This window comes from Nestor notabilis, unplaced genomic scaffold, assembly GCF_000696875.1.
Source record: "Nestor notabilis isolate BGI_N333 unplaced genomic scaffold, ASM69687v1 scaffold6185, whole genome shotgun sequence".
Lineage (NCBI taxonomy): Eukaryota > Metazoa > Chordata > Aves > Psittaciformes > Psittacidae > Nestor > Nestor notabilis.
In genome coordinates, this window is record NW_009927775.1 from 6,200 (window position 1) to 28,079 (window position 21,880).

The 21,880-nt window shown below is 44.5% G+C and overlaps 1 protein-coding gene across 1 annotated transcript in view; it reads left to right on the forward strand.

Moving 5' to 3' along the window:
- SCGN (secretagogin, EF-hand calcium binding protein) overlaps positions 1-20,001 on the forward strand; it is a 25,836-nt gene extending 5,835 nt beyond the window's left edge. Inside the window, exons 2-10 of the mRNA XM_010014198.1 lie at positions 3,480-3,572; positions 4,182-4,271; positions 5,162-5,218; positions 6,100-6,177; positions 15,563-15,618; positions 17,078-17,123; positions 17,242-17,301; positions 18,173-18,241; positions 19,774-20,001. Coding sequence (XP_010012500.1) covers positions 3,480-3,572; positions 4,182-4,271; positions 5,162-5,218; positions 6,100-6,177; positions 15,563-15,618; positions 17,078-17,123; positions 17,242-17,301; positions 18,173-18,241; positions 19,774-19,902 — 678 coding nt within the window. The 3' untranslated portion in view covers positions 19,903-20,001. The remainder of the gene's footprint in view (positions 1-3,479; positions 3,573-4,181; positions 4,272-5,161; positions 5,219-6,099; positions 6,178-15,562; positions 15,619-17,077; positions 17,124-17,241; positions 17,302-18,172; positions 18,242-19,773) is intronic.
- Positions 20,002-21,880: the final 1,879 nt, after the last annotated feature.

Genomic DNA, 21,880 nt, shown 5'->3' on the forward strand with positions numbered 1-21,880 from the left:
GACATTTGAAAGCAGAATGTGTTTGGTTTCTAGGCTTTCCTGCTTGTTGCAATCTGTAATTGAACCGTGAGTTAATAATTAAAGGGAAGGAAGGAAAAGCAAACTTCCTGGGGAAGCCGGTGGCCGCAGCACTCAGTGCAGCACCTGTGTGACCATGTAAATACCACTATGTCCCTGTGTGCGCCTGCCTGGAGATCTCCCCTTCTTGCTCTCCTCCTCCTGATCTTTCTCACTCTATCATAGGACTTGCCCTGATCTGGGAGGCAAGGAAATACTTGTAGGTGCCCAAAGACAGAGAATAAAAAATCAGGCCTCTTGACCAGTAAGCTGCCAAGCTACTACCTTAGCCTCCCTTCAGCAACCTCAACCCAAGGTGGCCGAGGCAGCGAGGACACCTTTAAATCCCCCAGTGGAAGTGGCATGACTTTCTTTATTTTATCCTCTGGGATTGGGGTTTTCTGGTAAACATAAAGGTCGTCTTTGAAACCCAATGGTCATAAACCAAAGTGTATCATTCTCAGTGTAAAACTTCTTACTATACAAATATTTCTGCCTCAAGCAAGCATCTTGGGAAAGCCAGTTTGTGCAATAGCTTTTATTAACTGGGAGTAAAGGGTGGGTTTTAGTAGAATTATTACCACTTGTGTATCCTAAGTATTTATATTTATGGGCAGAGAGACTGTCCAACTTGAAAAATCCACTGTAGTGTAACCCCTTGGACTAAAAGCTGCTGGAGTTATGTAAATATTGTAAGTATTTCAGGTATTTAATTGATGTAAACTGTAGTTTAAACCAGTTAAAAATAAGTAACAAAAAAGGCAGCAGTCCTATTTTTATGTAGATAACAATGTTCCTGCCTCAGAATGCTCAATGAGGTGGTGGTTAATAGCTGACACGAAGCTGAGCAATAAGCTCTCTCAACAAGTGACTAGTCTGAATTCCACAGCACACTTTTCAAATACCAACTATGATTATGGCTTCAGAAATAACTTATCCTACTGGGCACGGAGGAGGATAATTTCAGAGCACTTTGAAACCCAATTGAAGTTGACAATTGATAGGCTCGCCTAACTCGTGGGAGCTGTCTCAAAGCATTAAGGTGCCATCACAAGGCAATTTAAATAGCCTGAGGGCCATTTATAATGCCAAGGGGAAATAAAACTGTAGGTGCATGTCCAGTAGTGTGTTGTGCACCCAGTGCCCACAGCTGGGGTCCAACAGTGAGCACCACTCAGGACAATGGTGCAGACTATCAGCCACGCATCCCCGCAGGGCTTGCTGGACACCACCATGGGGATGGAGTATCCCACAGCCATGCCCTGGGACCTACTTATGAGCAATGGCAAGCTCCAGAAGGGGGATTGCCACCTCAGGCACAACCCTGTGGGATCACTGCTGTGTGTTTCACCCCCTAACTGGGAGCTGCCAGCCCTCAGCATTGGACCCCAAGGATGCACCCCAGGGGCTGCACCCCACATGCCCTACAAATATCCATGTGGTGCCTCTATCCTCCTATTCTCACTCCCAGATTCCCAAACTTTCCATCATCTGGCACATCCTGTGGTACCCTAAATAGTGGAAAGATGAAAGAGCTTCACTTTTTCTAAGCAGAGCTCCCTCTGGTTGTTTTGACTTGACATTGATAAATCAAAGCCAATTAACTCTTTCTCCCCTGATTTCAGTGATCCTCTGCACTGACAGTAAAGGTTTCTCTACAAACCCATAATGACTTTGTGCAGGAGAGTGCTCATGAGCTCTGAGTCTGCTCTGAAATGAGGTGAAGGCAAATTAAATCATATCATATCATTCTATCTGCCTATCCACCTACTTAAAGATATCTTTTTTTTCTGTCATTATTAGCTGCAAATTAAGGCTTTTGGGAAATACCAGTCATATCTACATACATGGGGAAAGGTGATGACAAAGTGAGTGCAAATGTAGACATTAGCTTAGTGAGCCTAGGCCTAAGGTATCTCATTTTCTTTTTGCTTACCCCACCTATGACATCCTAGCATATCTCTACACCTCTGCCACTGACTGTGGTGGCTGTTGCTGAGAGCAGCTGGGCATTGCTGTTGTCACCTGGGGACCACTGAATGTGGCTATGGCCAAGGAAGTTTTGGGGTGTGAGCCAAGTTCATTTTCCAGTTTCAAACACCCATCCAGAGTGGGAATATGAATTGAATTATGTGATGCCTGGACATGCTACATCCAGGCCACCATGCAGAGTGTGCATGCCTGCTGATCACCCTGCCCGGACCAGGCACCAGTACCCTTTCCTAAGAGTGGGGTTCATATTTGCTTAGCCTCTGAACTGCCAGGCAGGCTGCACTGAGCTATGCACTGAGCAAATCTGAGAAAGTCACTCATGGTCCTGTGTCATAATATTAAGAAAGGGACTGTACAACCTGATGAGCTTGAAATAGTAGCTGAAAGGATGACAAACTGGGTTAGAAGACCCAGGAAGGCACAGCTGTGGTCTTTAGTCCACCTGAACATAGAGATTATAAAACCTTTGAAGGGATTTTCTTTAGGGATTGGGAAGAATTTAATTTATTATGTTGTGAAAAATGCTACAAAGACATGCCAAGAGCCAGTCTGGATTATTGTCCTCCTTCCCTCCTGTCCCAGAAATGGCCATCTCCCACAGGACTGGGAGAAGATCCAGGACCTGCTCAATGCAGGTGCAGAGGGTAATGCTGGACTTCATTAACTGCTTGGACAAGATTGAGTTACTCAGCCCAGCCACAAAGCTCATCTGACCAGAAGCCTTTTCCCAGGGTAGGGAAATTGTGCTTTGTGTAGCCCAGTTAGACCACATAACCCTAATGGTTACTGCTAAGACAAAGAAATCATGCCTGATAAACTGAAGCATTGTATTTCACCTGTCACAGCGATACCTGTCAAATCGTACAGCCTGACAAGTCCTGAAAACTCCTCACTATGTATGAATTGATTATGGGGTTGATGCAGAGGGAATGTGAATTGCTTGAAATTTCATGCTATTAACCCAGAAACACTGACAGGGCTTGGCACCAGGTGTTGAACCAGTTGACAGGAAATAATACGCAACAATCTGTCTCCACTGACACCTCTCAGGGCGGATGATCTACTGAACTACAAGGATAAGGACACCTTCCTAAAAAGCACAAGTTGAAAATGAGTTGCATAGAAATCGCTGTAACACACACTCAAGCAAAACCAAACCCCAGTGACATAGTGGGAACAGTTGACTAAAGAAGCAGATGTCACTGAAATATTTTGGGCTTTCCAAATACTGGTCTTCCAACTGAAAGTTTAGTTGCTACGAAGATATGCATAAGACTTGTTTCCAAAAATTCATCTGTGGTGGTGTGTTTGTGGGCTTTTAGAAGGATGTAAGGATGTAATGATCCTAATGGTTACCCGTGAGAGGAGATTTCCTCCAGGAGACTCAGTGCCTCAGAATTTTTCATGTGCATGTTGTTTCTCCGTGGCAGAATGCCATCACAGAAGAAAAAGTTCAAAGGATGAAGGAGCAATTTATATCTGCCTACGATGTCACCGCAGATGGACGCTTGCAAATCCAAGAGGTATCTCTCCCCAACCCCAGCCCAGGATTTCTTTTATAGAAGGTTGGAGAATTAGGACAGATGGGGCCTGTAGGGATAGGACAGGGAGCAGTGGTTTTAAATTACAGGAGGGTAAATTCAGACTAGATAAAGAAAGAAATTTTTTACAAGGAGGGTGATGAAACACTGGAACAGGTTGCCTGGAGAGGTAGAAGATGTATTTAAGTTTGGGTTGGATGGGGCTTCGAGCGACCTGATGTAGTTGCATATGTGCCTGCTCATTGCAGGGGGGTTGGACTAGATGAACTTTAAAGGTCCCTTCCAACCCAAACCATTCTATGACTCTATGAAATGGGCCTGTAGCAGACTTGGGAAATGTGAAAGATATAGAGCCTGGGTGGGGAGGAGCTGAGTTGTCTGCATTAGCCAAATCTGTTGGTCTGGGGTTTTATTTCCAAGACAACAACATGCTCAGCTTATATTTCTCATACTCGGTCAGCAGCAACCCAAGTTTTTCTCTGTTCTTTACTTTCAGAGTTTGGGTTTGTTTGGGGTTGGGGGGTGGGGGGGGCGTTATATGTTTTGTTGTTGGTTACTTTTTGGGTTTGTGGGGTTTTTTCCCCCCCCCAGCTTGCAAATATGATCTTGCCGGATGATGAGAACTTTCTGCTGCTTTTCCGACGGGAAACTCCCTTGGACAACAGTGTGGAATTCATGCGGGTCTGTATCTCCACATTGCCTCTTCCCCTTGCAACACCAACAGCTTCTTCAATGTGTATACTTCCAATCTCTGTAGTACATAACATGGGAAATACATGGGTATTGTGGAAGCAAATATGTTCTGACCTATTCCCGTAGAAGTTGTAAATTATTTATACCAGTAGAGAAGTGGTAGCTTTACCAACACTCTCAGACACTATCAGTCATGTCACCAGAGACAAAACTTTATGGTGGTACCTACCCACTGATGAATTCAGCCCTGTTGGGAGCTACAGCCAAAGCTGCATCTCCTCTCCTGCAGCACAGCATAAAGCAAGAGGGTAGACCTGGCGTGTTTTAAGTGCCGTTTTATCCTGAAGCATTAGCCTGGCAGGGTGTAGAGTAGAAATCTCCGTAAGATGGGTCAACTGAGGAGCAAAATCCCATAAGTTTTCCTTAACTTTGCCCGATGTCCCTGCCCCTAAGTATCTCAGCACCAAATTTTTTTCCAAGACTACTTGCAGTTACTTTTATTTCACATCAAAATGGGCTCTTCCGCAGATCAATGGCCTTGTTATGCATGGCCTTGACTTTTACTCAGGGCAATAAAAGAAGCTGCATGTACAAATTAGGTAAGAAATGCAGAGCAGTTTCTTAGTCTTTTCTTCCTTTTATAGACAGTGTATCTGCACTAAATATGTGATAGCAGCATGTCACATGTGCAGCATCCAAGTGAGAATATAAGCTATTGTGTGGGAAGTTTATTTTATGTCATCTACAATTAATTAAGTATTGGATAATGCAACAGCTTGCCCATTAGGAAAGCCCTGATCTGAATCTTTACAATCTATCACCCAAACAGATGATTAACTGCAATATTTATGTGGTCATATCAATCTATCCCCATTCAGATCTGGCGCAGTTATGATGCTGACAGCAGTGGATTTATTTCAGCTGGCGAGCTCAAAGTAAGTTATTCTAGTAAGTCTCTTTGCACTTGATCTACAGCTCACTGATGTCAATGGGAGCCTTTTCACTGGCTTTGCCAATTTGCTGCCTCTTTGTGTATAGATGACAAATGCTTTTCTAGGTTGCCCATGGCGAGTTTAAGGACTGGGGATTCTCCAGGCTTTTAGTGTGGCTGCAAGGACCCTGCTGGGAGGGAGGATGCTCTGCTGTTTCCCTTGCTGTCCTGCTTCCTCCTTGCCTCATCCCATGACCCCACTTGGCATGGAGACCCCCAAGGGCCCCCCTGAGTGCTGCCCCACCGTGCCTTTGCTCATGTGCCTCTCCCAGCTAAACAGAGCCAAAGCTGTTGTGTTTTATTAATGGGATTTCTCCAATCTCTTCCTGAGCCTGCAGATTTCCTGACTACTGATTTCTTTGTAAAGCTCATGCTGTGGAGGCAGAACACTGTTCAACTCAAATGCTTTGAGCCAGCTGGGCACAGAGGTCCATGCGTGGGCTGCAGACCCTGTGCTGACATCTCAGAGTGTAGCTCTAGCCTGTGCTCTAACAAGGACGTAAAAGGATGCTTAAGTTTTTGCTGAATGACAGATATTTTGTTTTGAGATCAGTTAGCAAATATTGTAGGACTTACGTTATCTCTTCCTTATTTTGTGAGCTAATTATGACTCATTCCAGTGTGCCTGCTCTGGAGGAATCTGGTTATTTTCTAATTTATTTATTTAGGCTTCAACTAAAAAAATGTGAACTTTATGTGAAACTGAGGACACTACAGCTAACCAGGATTGTGAAAATAGATTTGTGTAATACTGCTGAATTTGAATTTAATTTCTTACTGTTATTTCTTAAATTTACTCCAAATTTGTCTCTCTGCTTCCTACAGGACTTCCTGCGAGATCTCTTTCTGCAGCATGACAAGATGGTAACTGAAGTGAAGCTGGAAGAATATACTGATACCATGGTAAGAGAAGATAGTGCTTAGATTATAGTTCTGCCTAAAAATCTTCTTCAGGGTCAATATCTATAGGACCATAAATGCCCCCTTAAAAGGTGTATCTTCTCCAAGAGATCCCTCTGGGAAGTTACCACATGCGGCTGCTGTTTCATTCCACTGCACCAGACATCAGCTGTGAACAGCATTTCAAGTCTTTTTGCAGTGAGTTGAACTGTTTTCTATGAGAAAACAGCTTGACTTTATGCCAAAGCAAACCGAGCTCTGTGCCCCTTCAAAGAAGAGGTGAGGTGCATCCTTCTTCATGGTGTGTTCAGCTTCAGCCAGACCTGCAGCTCCCTTCCTCCCTCCCTCCCTCCTAGCATATCGATTTGCTCCCAAGACACGCAGGTATCTGTCTCTTCTGCTCTGTAAAGCCCAGCAAGCCTTGCTGGCTCCCTGCTGCTTCCCTGAAAGACCGGGATGTTGAAAGCTTCAACTCTTCCCCTGCCTTATCACAATATAGCTTTTATACTGCAATCAACAACATAATATTTGGTGTAAGTTTAGCATCAGTCACCTGGATTTCAGAGCACCTTATCACATCTAACCATCTAAAAACAAGAAAAGGAAAGGAAAGCAAAAAGCTCATTTCTTATGTCATTCACAAGGGTATCATTTGAGTTCCACTAGCACGCATCTACCATTGCAATTTTCTAAATGAGTTTCAGATGGAACTGCCATGATTCTTGGCACTAAATCTGTGCTTGTGCCTGAAAACCAGCTTGGTATGCAAGCAAAAAAAGAGCTGCCCGCGTATTCTGCACTACTGAGTTACGTATGCATGGTGCATCTGTGCCTGAAATGTGACCCTTTAGAGCAAAGGGGCTGTAACGTCACTGAAGAGTGTGCATTCTTTTCATATCTATAGTATAATGAAGGGAGAGGAATGCAAGCTACAGAAATTCCTTCCCAACTGGCAGAGCTTGAAACCAATAGCATGGCAGAAACTACAGCTGGAGCAAAAATCTTTCTGGTACTGTTTGCAGGTAGCAAATAGCTTTTATGCTGCTCCATTCAGGTTTCCATCCCCAGATGGCTTATTTGTGATCAGGTCCTGGGGAATAGGCCGTCTCAAGCCTATAGACATTGGGAGGTACATTTCCTCCAACTCTTTTCCCTTTTTCATAATTACCCAAGAAGGATCTGGCACTTCTGCTGCCCCAGTGTAGCCCAGGGCTGACAGCCAGGAGGCCTGCTTTCTATTCACATAGTTTTTTATACATTGGCTTTGTATCTTTGGAGAGGCAGTTTGATCCCTGTGTTACAGGGTAAGTTTTGACCTCGGAAAAGGGATGCTTAGTATATCTGATGAAATCTGCGATCCAAAATGCAAATCTGGCTCATGAGGACAAAACTTTGCAAAGCTGCAATGCCGAAAGAATCAGAGATGTTAAAGGTTATTCGAAAATGAGGATATGGCAGATGATTTTTTTTCCCCTTGCAATACTTTGCTACAAACCGAAGATCAAGGGTATTTGCCAACACACCTGATCCTAAGAGCTAAGGCAGAGTATGACATTGCAACACATACAATCTTACCCTGTGATATCCTGTAGTAAAAGAGAGGATATGAATTCTGTACATCACAGCAAAGAATCTACATGGACACCATCTGCATAGAGCAGATGCAGTGCACAAAGTGATTGCATGGGAACTTACCTGAAGTAGGAGGGCAGAATTACAAGGAAGGAAGGAAAGATTCAGTCTTCCATTTGCAGTGCTGGATTCAAAAGGCTGAAGTGACTCAAGGAGCCAAGAGCAAAGACATGATGTCAAGGCCCAGGGCAACGAGAGCTCTTTGCTTTCTCTCTCTGCTTTCCACGTGGAGTGGGGAGCTGCTGAATTGCAGAGTCCTGATGAAACTCTGCCACCATCAGTACTGTCTGGGAAAACAGAGGAACGGTGGCCCTTACATTTTGCTCTTGAGGCTCTCACAGATTTCTTGTACCTTTAGTAACCAGCTGCACCAATTCATTTACTGCAGAATGGAAATATTTCTCTCCCCTATTACTTTGGTCTCACCCTTTTATCTTTTTTAGAGCAAAAGGTCTTTGGGACAAGGACCCGTTTCTGCTGCACACAGCTACAGGGTCTCTCAGGGTGGCCTATCTCTCCAACTCACGGCTTTCAAGTGCCACTGTAATAACATTACTTGAAATAAGCTGTGTCCCAAAGAGCTGTAAACCTATCTGTCTCCACAGGAATTTATAGATCCCTGCCCTCTTTTCTGCACATTCACAGCCAGCTGCACACATCCTAAGAAGCTACCGATGCACTGAGTGGACCCTACAGCCTTTGGGAGATAGGGATAAAGGGGAAGACAGAAATTGTGATTTTAAAGAAGCTTACCCAGGCATGAAGGAAAAAAAAAGAAAAAAAGAAAGAAAAAAGGCGATTTGTGATTCTGTGCTGAGTATTTGCAGCTTTCGCCTGTGAGAGGTGTGAGCAGGTATCATATCAGCCAGGGCATGCTAAAGACTTGTCACTTACTTATGTTGCTAATAATGATCTTAAACCACATTAAAACAAAGCTGGGAAGAGGGAGAAAGTATTTCTTTCGGAAGAGATTTGTTGTCTCCAGAAAGAAACATCACTTTATCAGGTTGCTTAGAAGCCATTTATTAAGATGCTATTCTGTTTCCTTGTGACCTTGAAATCCTCTCTTCAGAGAACGCTGATAGAGATCAGGGATTTGATGAACAAGTAATGAACTCCTGGAAAGAAAACAGGTAGTGAATGCATTGGCATTGCACAAGCCCCATGAGTCTGCTAAATCAAATCTTAAAGAGCACTAAAGCCACTGGGGAAAGCCACAGAAGAAAAACTTAATTCGCAAGATTTTCCATTGGGGAATTAAAGTAGCAGCCCTGCTCTGAAGAAGCCCCTTTGCAGGCACAGTTCTTGTTAGCTGTCATACCAGCGTATATGTATGTTCGTATTAATAGTCATTGTGTATTTATTTGTCTGCACCCGCTTGCATGAGAAGATACAGAGTCATGTGTAGTTCTGAATCTTTGAAAACAGTATGTTTCTCACCTTCCCATGGGCATAAACTGAGAGCTGTCAGCAGGGAGCAGAAGCTTGGAGGCTGAAGCAAAGCCTTGTATTGCTCTGAGACTCTCCACAACATGACAAGTAACCCTGGGGGTCCTGTTCCAGGAGACAGGAGGGGCATAGCTGAGAAAGGAGGGGTTTAAGAGCATGGTGAGAGTATTCTGCCTTCCCGAAGTAACAAGCTGGAGAAATTAAAGTTTGCCCACTTGTTGCCTCATGATGAGAAGAAGGCTGTAGAAGGTAACAGCAGGATTAACAGCCTTTCCCAATCCTTTCCCACCTCCATTCAGCCCCCAGAATCAAGGTATTATGAGGCTTTTGGGTCCTGGTGAAGTTTTAGCCCATGAATACACACATCCACTTGACAACATTTTGTTATGAGTGACATCTTCCATGCGTGTGCATGTATACAGCTGTGTACTTGCATACTGTAAATGTACCTGGATATTGTAAAGGCTGGAATATGAACTAGATTTAAGACATAATTTCTGATGATTTAAGACACAATTTCTGGTGAAATTAAGTATTCATCCTTTTTTCTTCTGTAAGAACAATATTCTGACTCAGTTTGCATCTTGGCAAACCTTTTTCTATGTTATATGTTACTACCTTTTCCATAGAAACACTGATAGTCCATAGCTTCACAGGTAGCAGCATGCTACTTCTAGTTTGTAATCCTAATGTCTGCAAGCCACATGCAGGGCAAGCTCATTACTGAGGCAAACTTCAGTGAATTAAGTTATATATACTGCTGAAGCAGTCACACATGCAACACTGACGTTCACTTTTTGCATTGCCTTATGTTGATAATGTCAGACTGAGCACAAAAAAGTTCTTTAGTTCGAGCATTTTTATATTTGAGCAAAATGTAAAGGATAAGCCCCTCCCAAACCAACATACCATCTTCGCTCAGCACAAGAGAAACTCTAGAGAGGCAATAATGTAAGTGCAGTGACCAATAACAGGCAGGGGTCATGAACTACAGCATTTGAAAGTTTGCAGAAGGAGATAGCAGAGGATTAAATATGAGCCCCAGAGAAGTCAATATAGAAATCCTCCCAGCTGTAACGATGCCAGGGTTTTGCTGTGCTGATCTGCAAAGTTTCTCCTGGGGACTGAGCTACATACCCCAGGCATGCCAGCCTGCAGCCTGACTAGCTGAGGGCTCCTCATCTTCTCAGCGCAAAGGCAAACAGGATGACTTCTCCCTAAGATGGTCTGTGTCCATGAGTATGTATGGTGAACTACCTGTATGGTACATTGCAGGGATTTCTGGTTCTTTTGTGGCTGCTGCCTAGAGGCTCAGTGTGGTCACTTCTTTAGCTGTGAAAGCCTGCCCGTCTGTGCTCGATGCCAATGCCAGTGTATTTATGTAGGGAAATAAGTCACAGCACAGAAATCCCAAGTGATTTAGCCCCTTAACACCTTATGGGCCAAGCTGGCTTATCTGTGTTAATGGATCCTCTTATGACCATCAAAGAAATGGTGCAATAAAGGAAAGGCAAATATTTATTGTACTGACAACAGCCTAGAAAGAGTTTGTTATGTTTATTAACACACTGAACAAATCTCCCAAAGCTCTAGAAATACAGTAGGAGTGGAGTATAGCTTAGAAGACTGGTGCCTGAAGGAAAAGTCTTTGTACATCTCTTCTTCTGGTAGCAGTCCATACTGGCCTCCCTCTCAGGTGGCTTTGTAACAGTGCTGTGACCCCCAAAAGACTGCATCTCCAGTGATACACTGCACTGCAACCATCGCATCTCCTAACCTCAGCCACCACTATAGGAGCCACCCCATTCCTGGAGAGCTTCCTCCTGGCTTTGGGTGGGTGATTGCTCTGGTTGCTTTGCTGTGTGGGATAAAGAAAGGACCCGCACAGCTGATGAACACAATGGAGGGAAACCTGCCTCCTGTGTCTCTTCTAGACTTAATCACGATGGTGCTGTCACCTCTAATTCTGCACCACACTTGCTGTGGCATAATCTAGGGAAGCAGAAAATCCCTTTTAAACTCAAACTTCATTTCTGAAGATCAAAACCAACAGAAGTCAGGAGCCTGCAGGCTTTTGAAAACACCAACAGTTAACACCTTGGTCTTTAAGGAACCAAAGCACTCTCAGAAATCCTGCACTAAATGTCTAGATTACACATGCAATCTGGTCGCGAAGAGCACCAAGCTTTTTGATCTGAGGGCCACAGGGCCCTCCTGTCGCTCTGCAAAAGCCTTTGTATCTCCCTCCCTGTCCTTCCCTAAGGAAAGAAGCCATAGGCAGTCCTAGAGCTTGGGCACATTCCTGTCTTTATGCACCCTCAATAACTTTTGAACTCACTGGCCAATTTTAGTTACAGCTGTCAGGTAGAGATGCCCCTGATGTATACATTCGTGAGAATAGGAGGCCAGGCAAGAGCCAACTCTTTCTGTGTTTCACCTGAGAGATAAAACACTTCATTACACACAGACAACCAGAACCAGAGAAGGTTTAAAAGAAGGCTTTAGTGAGTCCACTGATCACAGAACTATTTATTTCAGTTGTTTACTTCTTATCTCTGTCACAGAAAGTATTTCACATTTATAATCTTATATTGCTCTTCAAAGCACACGTATTTGTCATATTGTGGTGTTTCAGTGGCCTTCTTTATAACACTGGACTGGGAAAGCAGAGATATTTCCTTTGCTGAATTCAAAGCCAGTGGCAGTTTCGATTTTGCGCTTAAAAACACAAGATGTAATAACTTATTTTGCAAACCCAGCTCTTACTTATGCTCTGTCTGCCTCCAAGTGCATGGACTACATTCAAGCAAACAGGACTAAGACTTCCCTGGTGCACTGCCATTAAAATGTCAGTGAATTAATTTGTGCAAACACTTTAAAACAAGGGGTAGCTTGACAGTAAAATAAATGCATCATTTTATAAAGCATGCTACTAGATGCAACAAAGCTTTCAGTGAAATGGAGTGCTATTTAAACATGCCAGACCTTATCCTTAACCAGATTGAGATGTTTCATATCAGCCTGGCAGCATAAATACACCTTTCAGGAGTGTAAACTGAAAACCCATCCAGTTTAACATATCAAGATGGTGTGTAAAGGTAAAAGTTTAAATTAGAAACAATCTCATAATTGTTTCAAGTATCTGCTTCTCCCATGATGTACACTTCATCACATGGGGTAAGCACCCTCTGCCATTCTTTGTGCAGTATGTACACAATTAGCAGATCAGATCAAACACATGCTTGAAAATTGGAAGTTTAATTAATAAACATTTCCCCAGGCTTTTCCTCAGTAATGCAGCCCAAGATTGCCATGCAGTGGGTATGCCTGAGCTCCAGTTTTCCAGATAATAGGATTAGGTCTATCTTATTAGCTGTGGTACCTGAACTAATTCAGTGAACACTAGTCCATCTTCCCTACTTGTTTTCCATCTTTCATGTGGAAGTCACGGGACAAGAATTAGCTTGGCCTACCTCTTCCAGACAGGCGTTTATTTTACCTCTGTTGGCTGATTTGGGCAATCAAAATATTGCATATGCTTGAAAAATGATTCAGGATACTTGTTGCAGAAAAAAAGGCCAAATAATTTGAAATTGCAAAGATTCTGTCTTGGTATTGCAAAAGTAGAGCTGAGTGAAGGGGGTCAGAGAGGGGAGCTAGTTAGCTGTAAATAGACATAGTCAACCACTATGTTTAATGTTAAAGTCAAAGATAGGGTGCAAATGAAACAAATTGACTGGGGATGTTACTTTTCATTAAGGTTCCACTAAGGAAAGCATTATCTCTGCAGTTAAGTGTGTTTTAGTGGGTTCTGTGCTACTGCTGGAATATTGTGAAAGGTTCAGAAATGGACAGAGTTGAAAACCACTGGTTTTCAGAAAATTGATAATGAAATATCAGAAAATTGATAATGAAAAAGAAAGACTTCCATGTCTAAACCATCACCTCTAACCTAGCCTGTTTCATTAAGGGTGCACAAAGCTTTGCAGCCTCCTGGCCATTCATGACTTCTGAAACCGTGAAAACATGGTGCACACACAAAGTAGAGCACATGAAGGGCAGGCAGGACACTGTCAGTCCCAAGACAAGAACAGTAACTCTACAATGCTGTTTATGGAAAACGAGATGAGACTTCAGATGTTTCACTGAAAAAAAGACTCATGGCTCATCTCAGACAGGCCTTCATGAAATGAACAATGGGCCCTAAGTCTGCCTCTTGGATTGGGAACCACTGGGTCTGTCCTGGTCCCAGAAGCTGCCACCACAGTCAGCATTTATCAGTGAGCTTGTACGGAGGTCAGGACCTCGTGGCCATGGAGCTGAACTTCTCTTAAAAGCTCTGTGTGTTTGCTTTCCTGAGGCACCATAGGGCAAAAACCATACCTGAATCTGAAGTCTAGGCTGAAACACCAGCTTTTAGTCTCAAAAGTAATCCTGAGATGTCGAAAGAAAGGGAGGAAATAAAAAACCATTTTCAGGAACTCAGTAATGTGTGGGAGAAGTGAAGTACAAAGAGCGCTAAAGGCAGTAAATTTTAGTGTGTTTTGGTAGGGACGTTGTATCTTTGTGTGAAGAAAAGACTAGTGCCTTCAGCTGGAGCTGCCCTGCCCCAGGCAGCAGAGTCCCTGAGAGCTTCGCCTCTTCCACCACACCAGGCAGGCTGCTTTGTATTGTGGCCCTAGCAGATACCAGGGAAAAGTCCCACACTGCAGTGGGATAACTGATGGGGCAGAAGGCAGGATGGAAAAAGTTAGGTAAGCTGGAAAGGGACAACTTGGACTGATGCAACCTGAAAGAAGTCCTCAGGATGGCTCGGCAGCTTTTTTCATCTCTCTAGCTCTAGAGCCAATGAAGCTGCAGAATTCTTTCTTCTGTCATTTGGTGACTGCACAGAGCTCATGCTTGGCAGAGGATATTGAGATGGGAAAGCAGCTTTCCTTGTGCCACAGAACGCCCACATGGCTCTCAGGATGTAATTTTTCAAAGATCTCAATGTGGGCTTTCAATTGTTCATAAAAGCTTTTTCTTGACTTTGACTAGGAGAAAAAGTGAGCCTATACCAAATGCTCTTCAAAAATCCCATCCAAACCTTAGTAGTGTAAAACACCCTGTTGTAGAATCTTAATCTAAACCTGGTGTGATAAAGGGTTACCATAGCCTTGCTGTCCTCATAGCTGCTGCCCTTGAGCAAGAGGCAGGGACGAGGCAGCACTGACAAGCAAGGTCTCCATGTGAAATGGCAGCTCTCCAGGTACTATGTTTCCTCACACAAGCGTCAGGCTCTGTCCCAGTTTCACTGCTGGGAAGTGCTCAGGACCTGCTACCGGCTCCCACACATTCAGGCGGTGTCATAGCAGATGGTCCTCTCCCTCTCAGCCTCCTGAGATGGAGGCTGCTATGGGCCTTCTCCAGCATGTGTGCAATTACACCAAAGATTTATAGTGACCTGGTTACTCGTAATCACTAAATGAGATTTATCAAGGTAAGATTAATGCATATTACAATATTGAGTATCTGACAAAGCATGGCAACCCGTCATAATCAAATATTAATCTTTCCGCCTACAATGTGGAATAAAGTTTTTCTAGAACTTTGAGGCATGCGTTATTCAGGTCTGCAATCCATTCAGCTTCTCTCCCTGTAACAGGCTCTTTTTTGTGCCTTGCAGAGGAACACAGTACCAAATACAATAAATAAATAATTCCTGATGGTGACTCATCAAAAAGATCATATTAACGGAAAGATAAGCTTTGTATTCACACAGGTTAACCTCTTGACTTTGGCAGCCTGAACCTTCTTCCCAGTCATACCGCTTTCCGGTGGCAGGCTTTGAGCCAAGCAAAGCCCTCCAGCTCTAGTGGCATAACACCCTGACCTGAGTGTCAGTCAGAAGGTGTCATTGGCACCTCAGCCACTCAGTAGCCACAGCAACAGTCGAAGATAAGGATGGAGTCAGCTTGGAAGTGTTTGGAAGTTCTCCCCTTTTCTCAACATTTTTTCAGGGGCCATGGCAAGGACAGTACCTCGTTTCTTAGGTGTTTGGTGGGGACTTATCATTATCCTTGTGTAAGGTGGGAAGGGAGCAGTGCTGGTATTTGATTGCTTGGGTTGCTGCTGTCAGAAAGCAGGAGGGTTTTGCTATGCTTTTGTGCCACCCTTGCACTTGGTGCTAGGAGAGGACATGCTGCCTGGGGCTTGGGCCAGCACCCAGATCAAGCACAGGAAAGAACAAAATGTATATTGGCTTTTTTTAATGTGTATTCTCCTCATGGCCTCTCTATTTTATCTCTGTCTTCCTGGGGTTTAGATGAAAATCTTTGACAAAAACAAAGATGGACGACTGGATCTGAATGACCTGGCGAGGTATGCTTGAATAATATTGATGGGGTTTTCCAGCTCGCAACGGCAGACCCAGGCAAGGTGATGATCTCCCTATGGGCGCATGCATTTGAGCCCTACCTCCTTTCAAATTTAATCAGGGACTCTGATGTAGGTATCCCAGGCCTCTTACACATGGTCCCCATCACAGTAGTCTGACAACCCAAAGCCTGTGACAGCGTGCAGTGCCAGGACCTGTTTGTGCACCAGCAGCATGCTCTGGCATGATCTGTGCTACCTCTGCCATGCTCCTTGGGAGGTGACAAAGCAGCCAGTGGCACCACTTCTCCAAAGCAGGATGGCAATCCCCTTCAGCAGTAGTCACAGATGTGCATGTATTTCACATCATTGTGCACAGCAGGGACTGCAAAGGATTTTTGGTTCTTGTTTGAGGAATAAAAGTGCCACCACAAAGGAGTTTGCTAATGCAGTAAGAAAGGATTTGGAGTGACAAGGTGAAGACACTTGTGAATGAAGCTGGGGACTCAGTCATGGGCCACTGTCGCTTTTCTGTCCTTAGAGGGTTTTTATATGAATTTCACTGCATGCAGATAGACAGTATGCCTCTGCCTGTGAATTTATGTGTAGTGACTGCACGAAACTTTAAATGTGCAAATACAGTCTTGGAACACCAGGTTGGGGGATGAGAGGAGAGAGGTACTGGTTTGCCACTGTTAATTTCTGCTGGGATCACGATGAATACCGCCAAAAATAACTGCAGTGCATATCGCAGCTCCCTTTGGCCACTGAATACATTAAGAGAAACAAGCAGAATGGAGAATATCTAAAGGGGGTTGCTGTTGCATTTTCCTCTTCATTACAGTTCCCTACTGTCCCCTTGCTGCAGGCCAGCTGGGGCTCCCCTCTGGTCCGAGCACGTTTCTCACAGCCCCCTCTGCGTGCAGACACAGCTCAGCCTGCCCAGTGTCACGGGCTCTAAAAACCTCAGCGTTAGCAGAACAGCTGGAAAGGAAGGTTTTATCAGTGCTCTGAGGGTCTTTGGGAGGGTAAAGGAGAGGAATTTGTCCAGTCTCAGTGCACAGGCAAGTAGTACTTTGTCTTTTACAACCACTGATTCTCCCTCCAACAGAGAGTGATAAATTACTCTTTCCTTTCATGCAGCACAGCAATCCAGTTACAAGGAATGATTGTCTGGTAGCTTTTGCTTCCAAGGCTGTCAACCTCCATTGTGCTGGACCACCAGAAATGCTCTGGGGGAAGCAATGGTGCTAAGGAACTTGTTTGTAGTGAGACAAAGGGCACCCACCATTCCCCATCAGGCAGGGAGGGAGGCATGTGCCCCCATAACAGCCCTTTGTAAATAACCCTACAGGCAACTTTCTTTTTTAAAAGCCCATAACCTAAAACCCCTTTGCTTTATGACTCAGAAGCTTGTGTGTGAATGATGAAGTGGAAAGATCGTAATTTAAATCTCTCCATTCAGGATTCTGGCGCTCCAGGAAAATTTCCTTCTTCAATTTAAAATGGATGTAAGTAGTGCTACTTTTTCATGCACCAAACTCTTCTCTCTCAGCTGAGATAACCTGGGCCCAAACTTGAATCTTTTCTGAAAGATGTTTTTCATTTGCTTGTCCTCTTCGCATGCAGGCTTGCAGCACGGAAGAAAGGAGGAGAGATTTTGAGAAGATCTTTGCACACTACGATGTCGTGAGTCCCAGAGGCCATTCCATTGTACTCCTTAAATCACAGAGATTTAGCACACACTTAAGATCAGGCTTACTTCTTCTGCTGGGTGATGCGGGAGTCACTCAGGAGCTGCAGATGTGCCCATGGGTCAGAGGGATCCAGGCACTGGATGTAAGGTGCGTCACAGAGGGGACCGATGCTCGGAGACCTTGTGGCAAAGGACCCGTTTGGACTTCCTCCATTGCCACAGCCAGTGCTGCTGCATTAGTAGCATTTTCCTGCAGAAGACTCAAGAGGTGTAGAGGAGGTGATGGCTATAGCACTTACTTGCAGTCTCTGGTAGTTTGGGACCTGCATCACCAGCACCTTGCAATTAAAACCCCTTCCAGTATTGACTCATGGGTTATTAGGGAGTCTGGCCCATGACAGACATGGCCACCTAACTGCCTGTCAGAAGTCAGCAGTTCAGTGCCACTGCTGACAGTTACACAGCTCCCTCAGTGTGGCGAACAGCAAGCCTCACAAAATGGTGGGAGATGTTGCTCCTGTTTGAGGGGAGAAGATTGTTTGGGAAAAAGGAAGGGATATTAGATATTAGGAAGAAATTGGGGGTGGTGAAACACCGGCACAGGTTGCCCAGAGAAGCTGTGGCTGCCCCGTCCCTGGCAGTGTTCAAGACCAGGCTGCATGGGGCTTGGAGCAACCTGCTCTAGTGGAAGGTGTCCCTGCCCATGGAACTAGATGATCTTTAAGCTGCCTTCCAACCCATGCCTTCCTATGATTCTGTGATCTTTATGCTATAAAGCTCAGTGACCATGTGGACCTACTGACCAGTAAACACTGTGGTGGTTTTGACTCATTGGAACATTTTGATGTTTATTTCATCTTTCAGAGTAAAACAGGAGCACTAGAAGGCCCAGAAGTGGATGGGTTTGTCAAAGACATGATGGAACTGGTCAAGGTAGCTTCATGGCTCTTTCTATTTGCTAATATCCTATGTTTCTGAGAGGAAGGTGCTTGTTTGGGCAAATTTATGTAACTACAGGGGCTAGTAAGACCATAGAGACAAATTTTACTTTGATCATCAGCAGAAGTGAATGTCAGTCTCAGCATATACACTGCAGAGCATATCACAGGAATTCTGCCTGACAAATCAATACAACTTCACTCAGCAACGCTATTTAAGAAACATCCATTCTAACTCATACTCTGAATTAGGCAGATGTTATGTGTTAGCATCACAAATTGTATTGATGTGGATCAGTCATCAGAAGTTCGTTCTTCTGTTTTCACTGTGAATGTGGTCCTCTCCAGAATGACCTCATGGTTCACTAGTTCATCACAGTGCTACACCTGAAAATTACTTGAGGTCTACCTCTTATCAAGAATATTGTACCCAGTGTGTAGAAGCAGAGGAAACGGTACAACATTTGGAGCATACAGAGACAGCGTAGCCTGTAATATGTGTCTTTAGCATTCATATGTGTCGTGGTTTAAGCCCAGCCGACAACTTGGAACCACGCAGCTGCTCGCTCACTCCCCCCACCTCTTTCTTCCTCCCCCCGCTCCCGGAGGGATGGGGAGGAGAGTCGGAGGAATGTCACTCCCATGGGTTGAGATAACAGCACTCCAGTAACTAAGGTATAACACAAACCACTACTGCTACCAATAATAATGATAAGAGGAATAACAAGGGAAAAGGACACAACCGCTCACCACCCGCCGACCGATACCCAGCCCGACCCGAGCAGCGATCTGGGCCTTCCGGGTAACTCCCCCCAGTTTCTATACTGGGCATGACGTGCTGTGGTATGGAATACCCCTTTGGCCAGTTTGGGTCAGGTGTCCTGCCTCTGCTTCCTCCTGCCTTCCCCTCCTCTCTGGCAAAGCATGAGATTGAGAAAGTCCTTGGTCGGAGTAAACATTACTTAGCAACAACTAAAAACATCGGTGTTATCAGCGTTGTTCCCAGACTGAAAGTCAAAAACACAGCACTGCACCAGCTACTGAGAAGGAGAAAAAAATGACTGCTGTAGCTGAACCCAGGACAGTATGATACACTAAAGGTATTTTTAAGTTGCTGACTAGCCTGTTAAAATAGTAGCCTGCTGACAGAAATGCCACATCATTCCTCATGTAGCAGGTTTGAGAGAGGAAACCAGATGAAAGCACAGGTAGAGAAGCGCAGTGACCTGTATTGCATGCTTTTCTGCAGACTTTTGTTTGATACTGATCAGATACTGATGGCCTTGACTAAGCACAAAAATCATGTTGCACCTTCCATACAGTTACTCACAGTCCCATACCCCTTCTGTTGTTGCAGGGTGCCCTTTCCCCATTCTCTGCTTGCTTCCACACTGTGTATGAGCTGATGTGGGGTCAGGCCATCTGGTCACCCTTCCTCAGGTGCATTTCCCAGCTTGCTGCTTTACTGGGCTGAGGAAATCCAGAGCTGCTTTCTCTCTCAGCACTGTGTTTATCTTTTGCCTGCAGCCCAGCATTAGCGGGGTGGACCTGGACAAGTTCCGCCAGATCCTGCTCAACCACTGCGACGTGAACAAGGATGGCAAAATTCAGAAATCCGAACTGGCTTTGTGTCTCGGGCTGAAAATGAACCCATAGCCAGGGGGGTGCTCGTGGTTGTGTTTCCCTTGTGAGATTTGCCTGCTGCTCCTCATAGAAGTGTGTCCGTGCTGCCGTGTGAGCGGTGGAGAGCGGGGCACCATGCCACTGGGCTGGAGAGTGGGATCTGCATGGAGGGCCTCCACGCTCCACCAATCTCTTTGTGGTGTTTGCTCACTGCCGCTGTTCGTGGGTCCCCTTAGGAGTGTCTCTGCCCACGAGCACACCAGCTGCTCAGAAAAGGGATTGCTGTTCCTCTCCTGCTCCTGTGAAACACTGCCCTACCCTTCCCTCGATTAGGGATAAGCATCGCCATAATAATGTCCCACCAGTGCAGCTACTAGCTACTGTTTCTGGTGGTTGCCTTATATGTATGAAGTCATTGATGAGTGCTGTGCTTTGTGCATTTAAAATATTGGGTGGGTGACAATGTATTTGTGCAGAAATAAAAAATGGCAGTCATTGAAAATGCTGTAGGATTGGAGTTTGTGTGTTACGTACAGAAAGCCATCTGCCACAGGCTGGCAGACCATATGCAGTAGCCACTTCATGTAAATTGCATCATATGGCCACATACAGGTTTTGTGATACCTATCGTCCATGGGGTTTAAATCTGCCAGGCAATGAAACATGGTAGATCCTTCCCATGGGAAACCACACAGCCCTGGAAATAGTGTCACCTCCAGGATGAAGTCACAGAGAAGCACCACTTCTGGAGGAAACCTGTCTTCTGACCCAAAATGAGATAATACACAAGGTTTCCATAAACTGGAAAACTGGAAGGACAGAAGCCTGATGAGAGCAAAGCTTCTATAGATGTTTAGTCTTTTAAATCTGTAAGAGTTAGTAAATACTTTTAACCTTTAATGAACTTAAAGCTTCCCATCACCCCCAGGCCATGAGTGCAGTTCTGGAGCCTAATGGCAGCAGCATCATTTATGCCATGTTTTTCTATACTCCAAAGGCTTTGACTGAATATTCAGAAGGTGCCACACCTGCGCTATTGTGCCCAAATAATCCTTTCTTCATTTCCAAAGAGAAAACTGTGGAGGAAGGGTTGTTGGCAAAATGCCTGCACATTTCAGCATTTCTGTCTCTGAGATATGACAGACCCAGATTTGACACTACAAGCATCTTTCTGGTGATGTTCTTTGCACAAGGTAGTACAATGAAACAATCCCTTTATATTTGGGTTTATAAAAGTTAATCAGAAATTACCTTCAGTCGACACAAATAGAGATGTAGATGATGACTCAGTGCAGTGCTTAAGAACATACACAGCTTCAGGGATATGCTGATTTTCTATTTTCACTGATCATAAACTCACAGACTGAACAAGTGCTAAGTGCGTGTTTAACCTTAGTACAGAACTAGGGCTTTAAAATCCCAGATTGCTTTTTATCACCCTGGAAGCAACACAAATCACAACCACAATTACAGCTTTGCAGTGGTTCAGAAAAACAATAAACAATCATCAGGCCTTAGCAGCAGCTCCCCAAGCCAGCAGGGACACAGCTTTATTCATGGATGCTCATGTCCCTCTGAGAGCTGTGGTCAGGAGTGCAGGACAACAGAGAGGAAGCCAGCAGAGAAATCCCACACACCGCTGTTGAGCAGACATGCTTTATCACTGTCCTGAGCAACTTGTAACGAATTCAGCGGGGCACATCACCAGCCACTGTTTCATTGTACCTCAAACAGGATGTGACTTGCCAGCCTGTAAGTGTATTCTTCTGTTTCTTTCTCTTCTTTAAGTCTTTGTATCATTATTGTTGTTTCTATTACTTTGGACATAGGAACAATTTCTGTACCATCCCCTACAATGTATTTCCACAGAGATGTATGAAGGTTCATTCTGGTTTACCTCTGTTTAATTCTATTGGTAGCAGTAGAGCTTTCTCATTTATTAAAGTATAAATTCAAGAATATCCCTCCCTGATTCACCAAAAATACAGCAACTTTTAACCTTAAAAGAAAA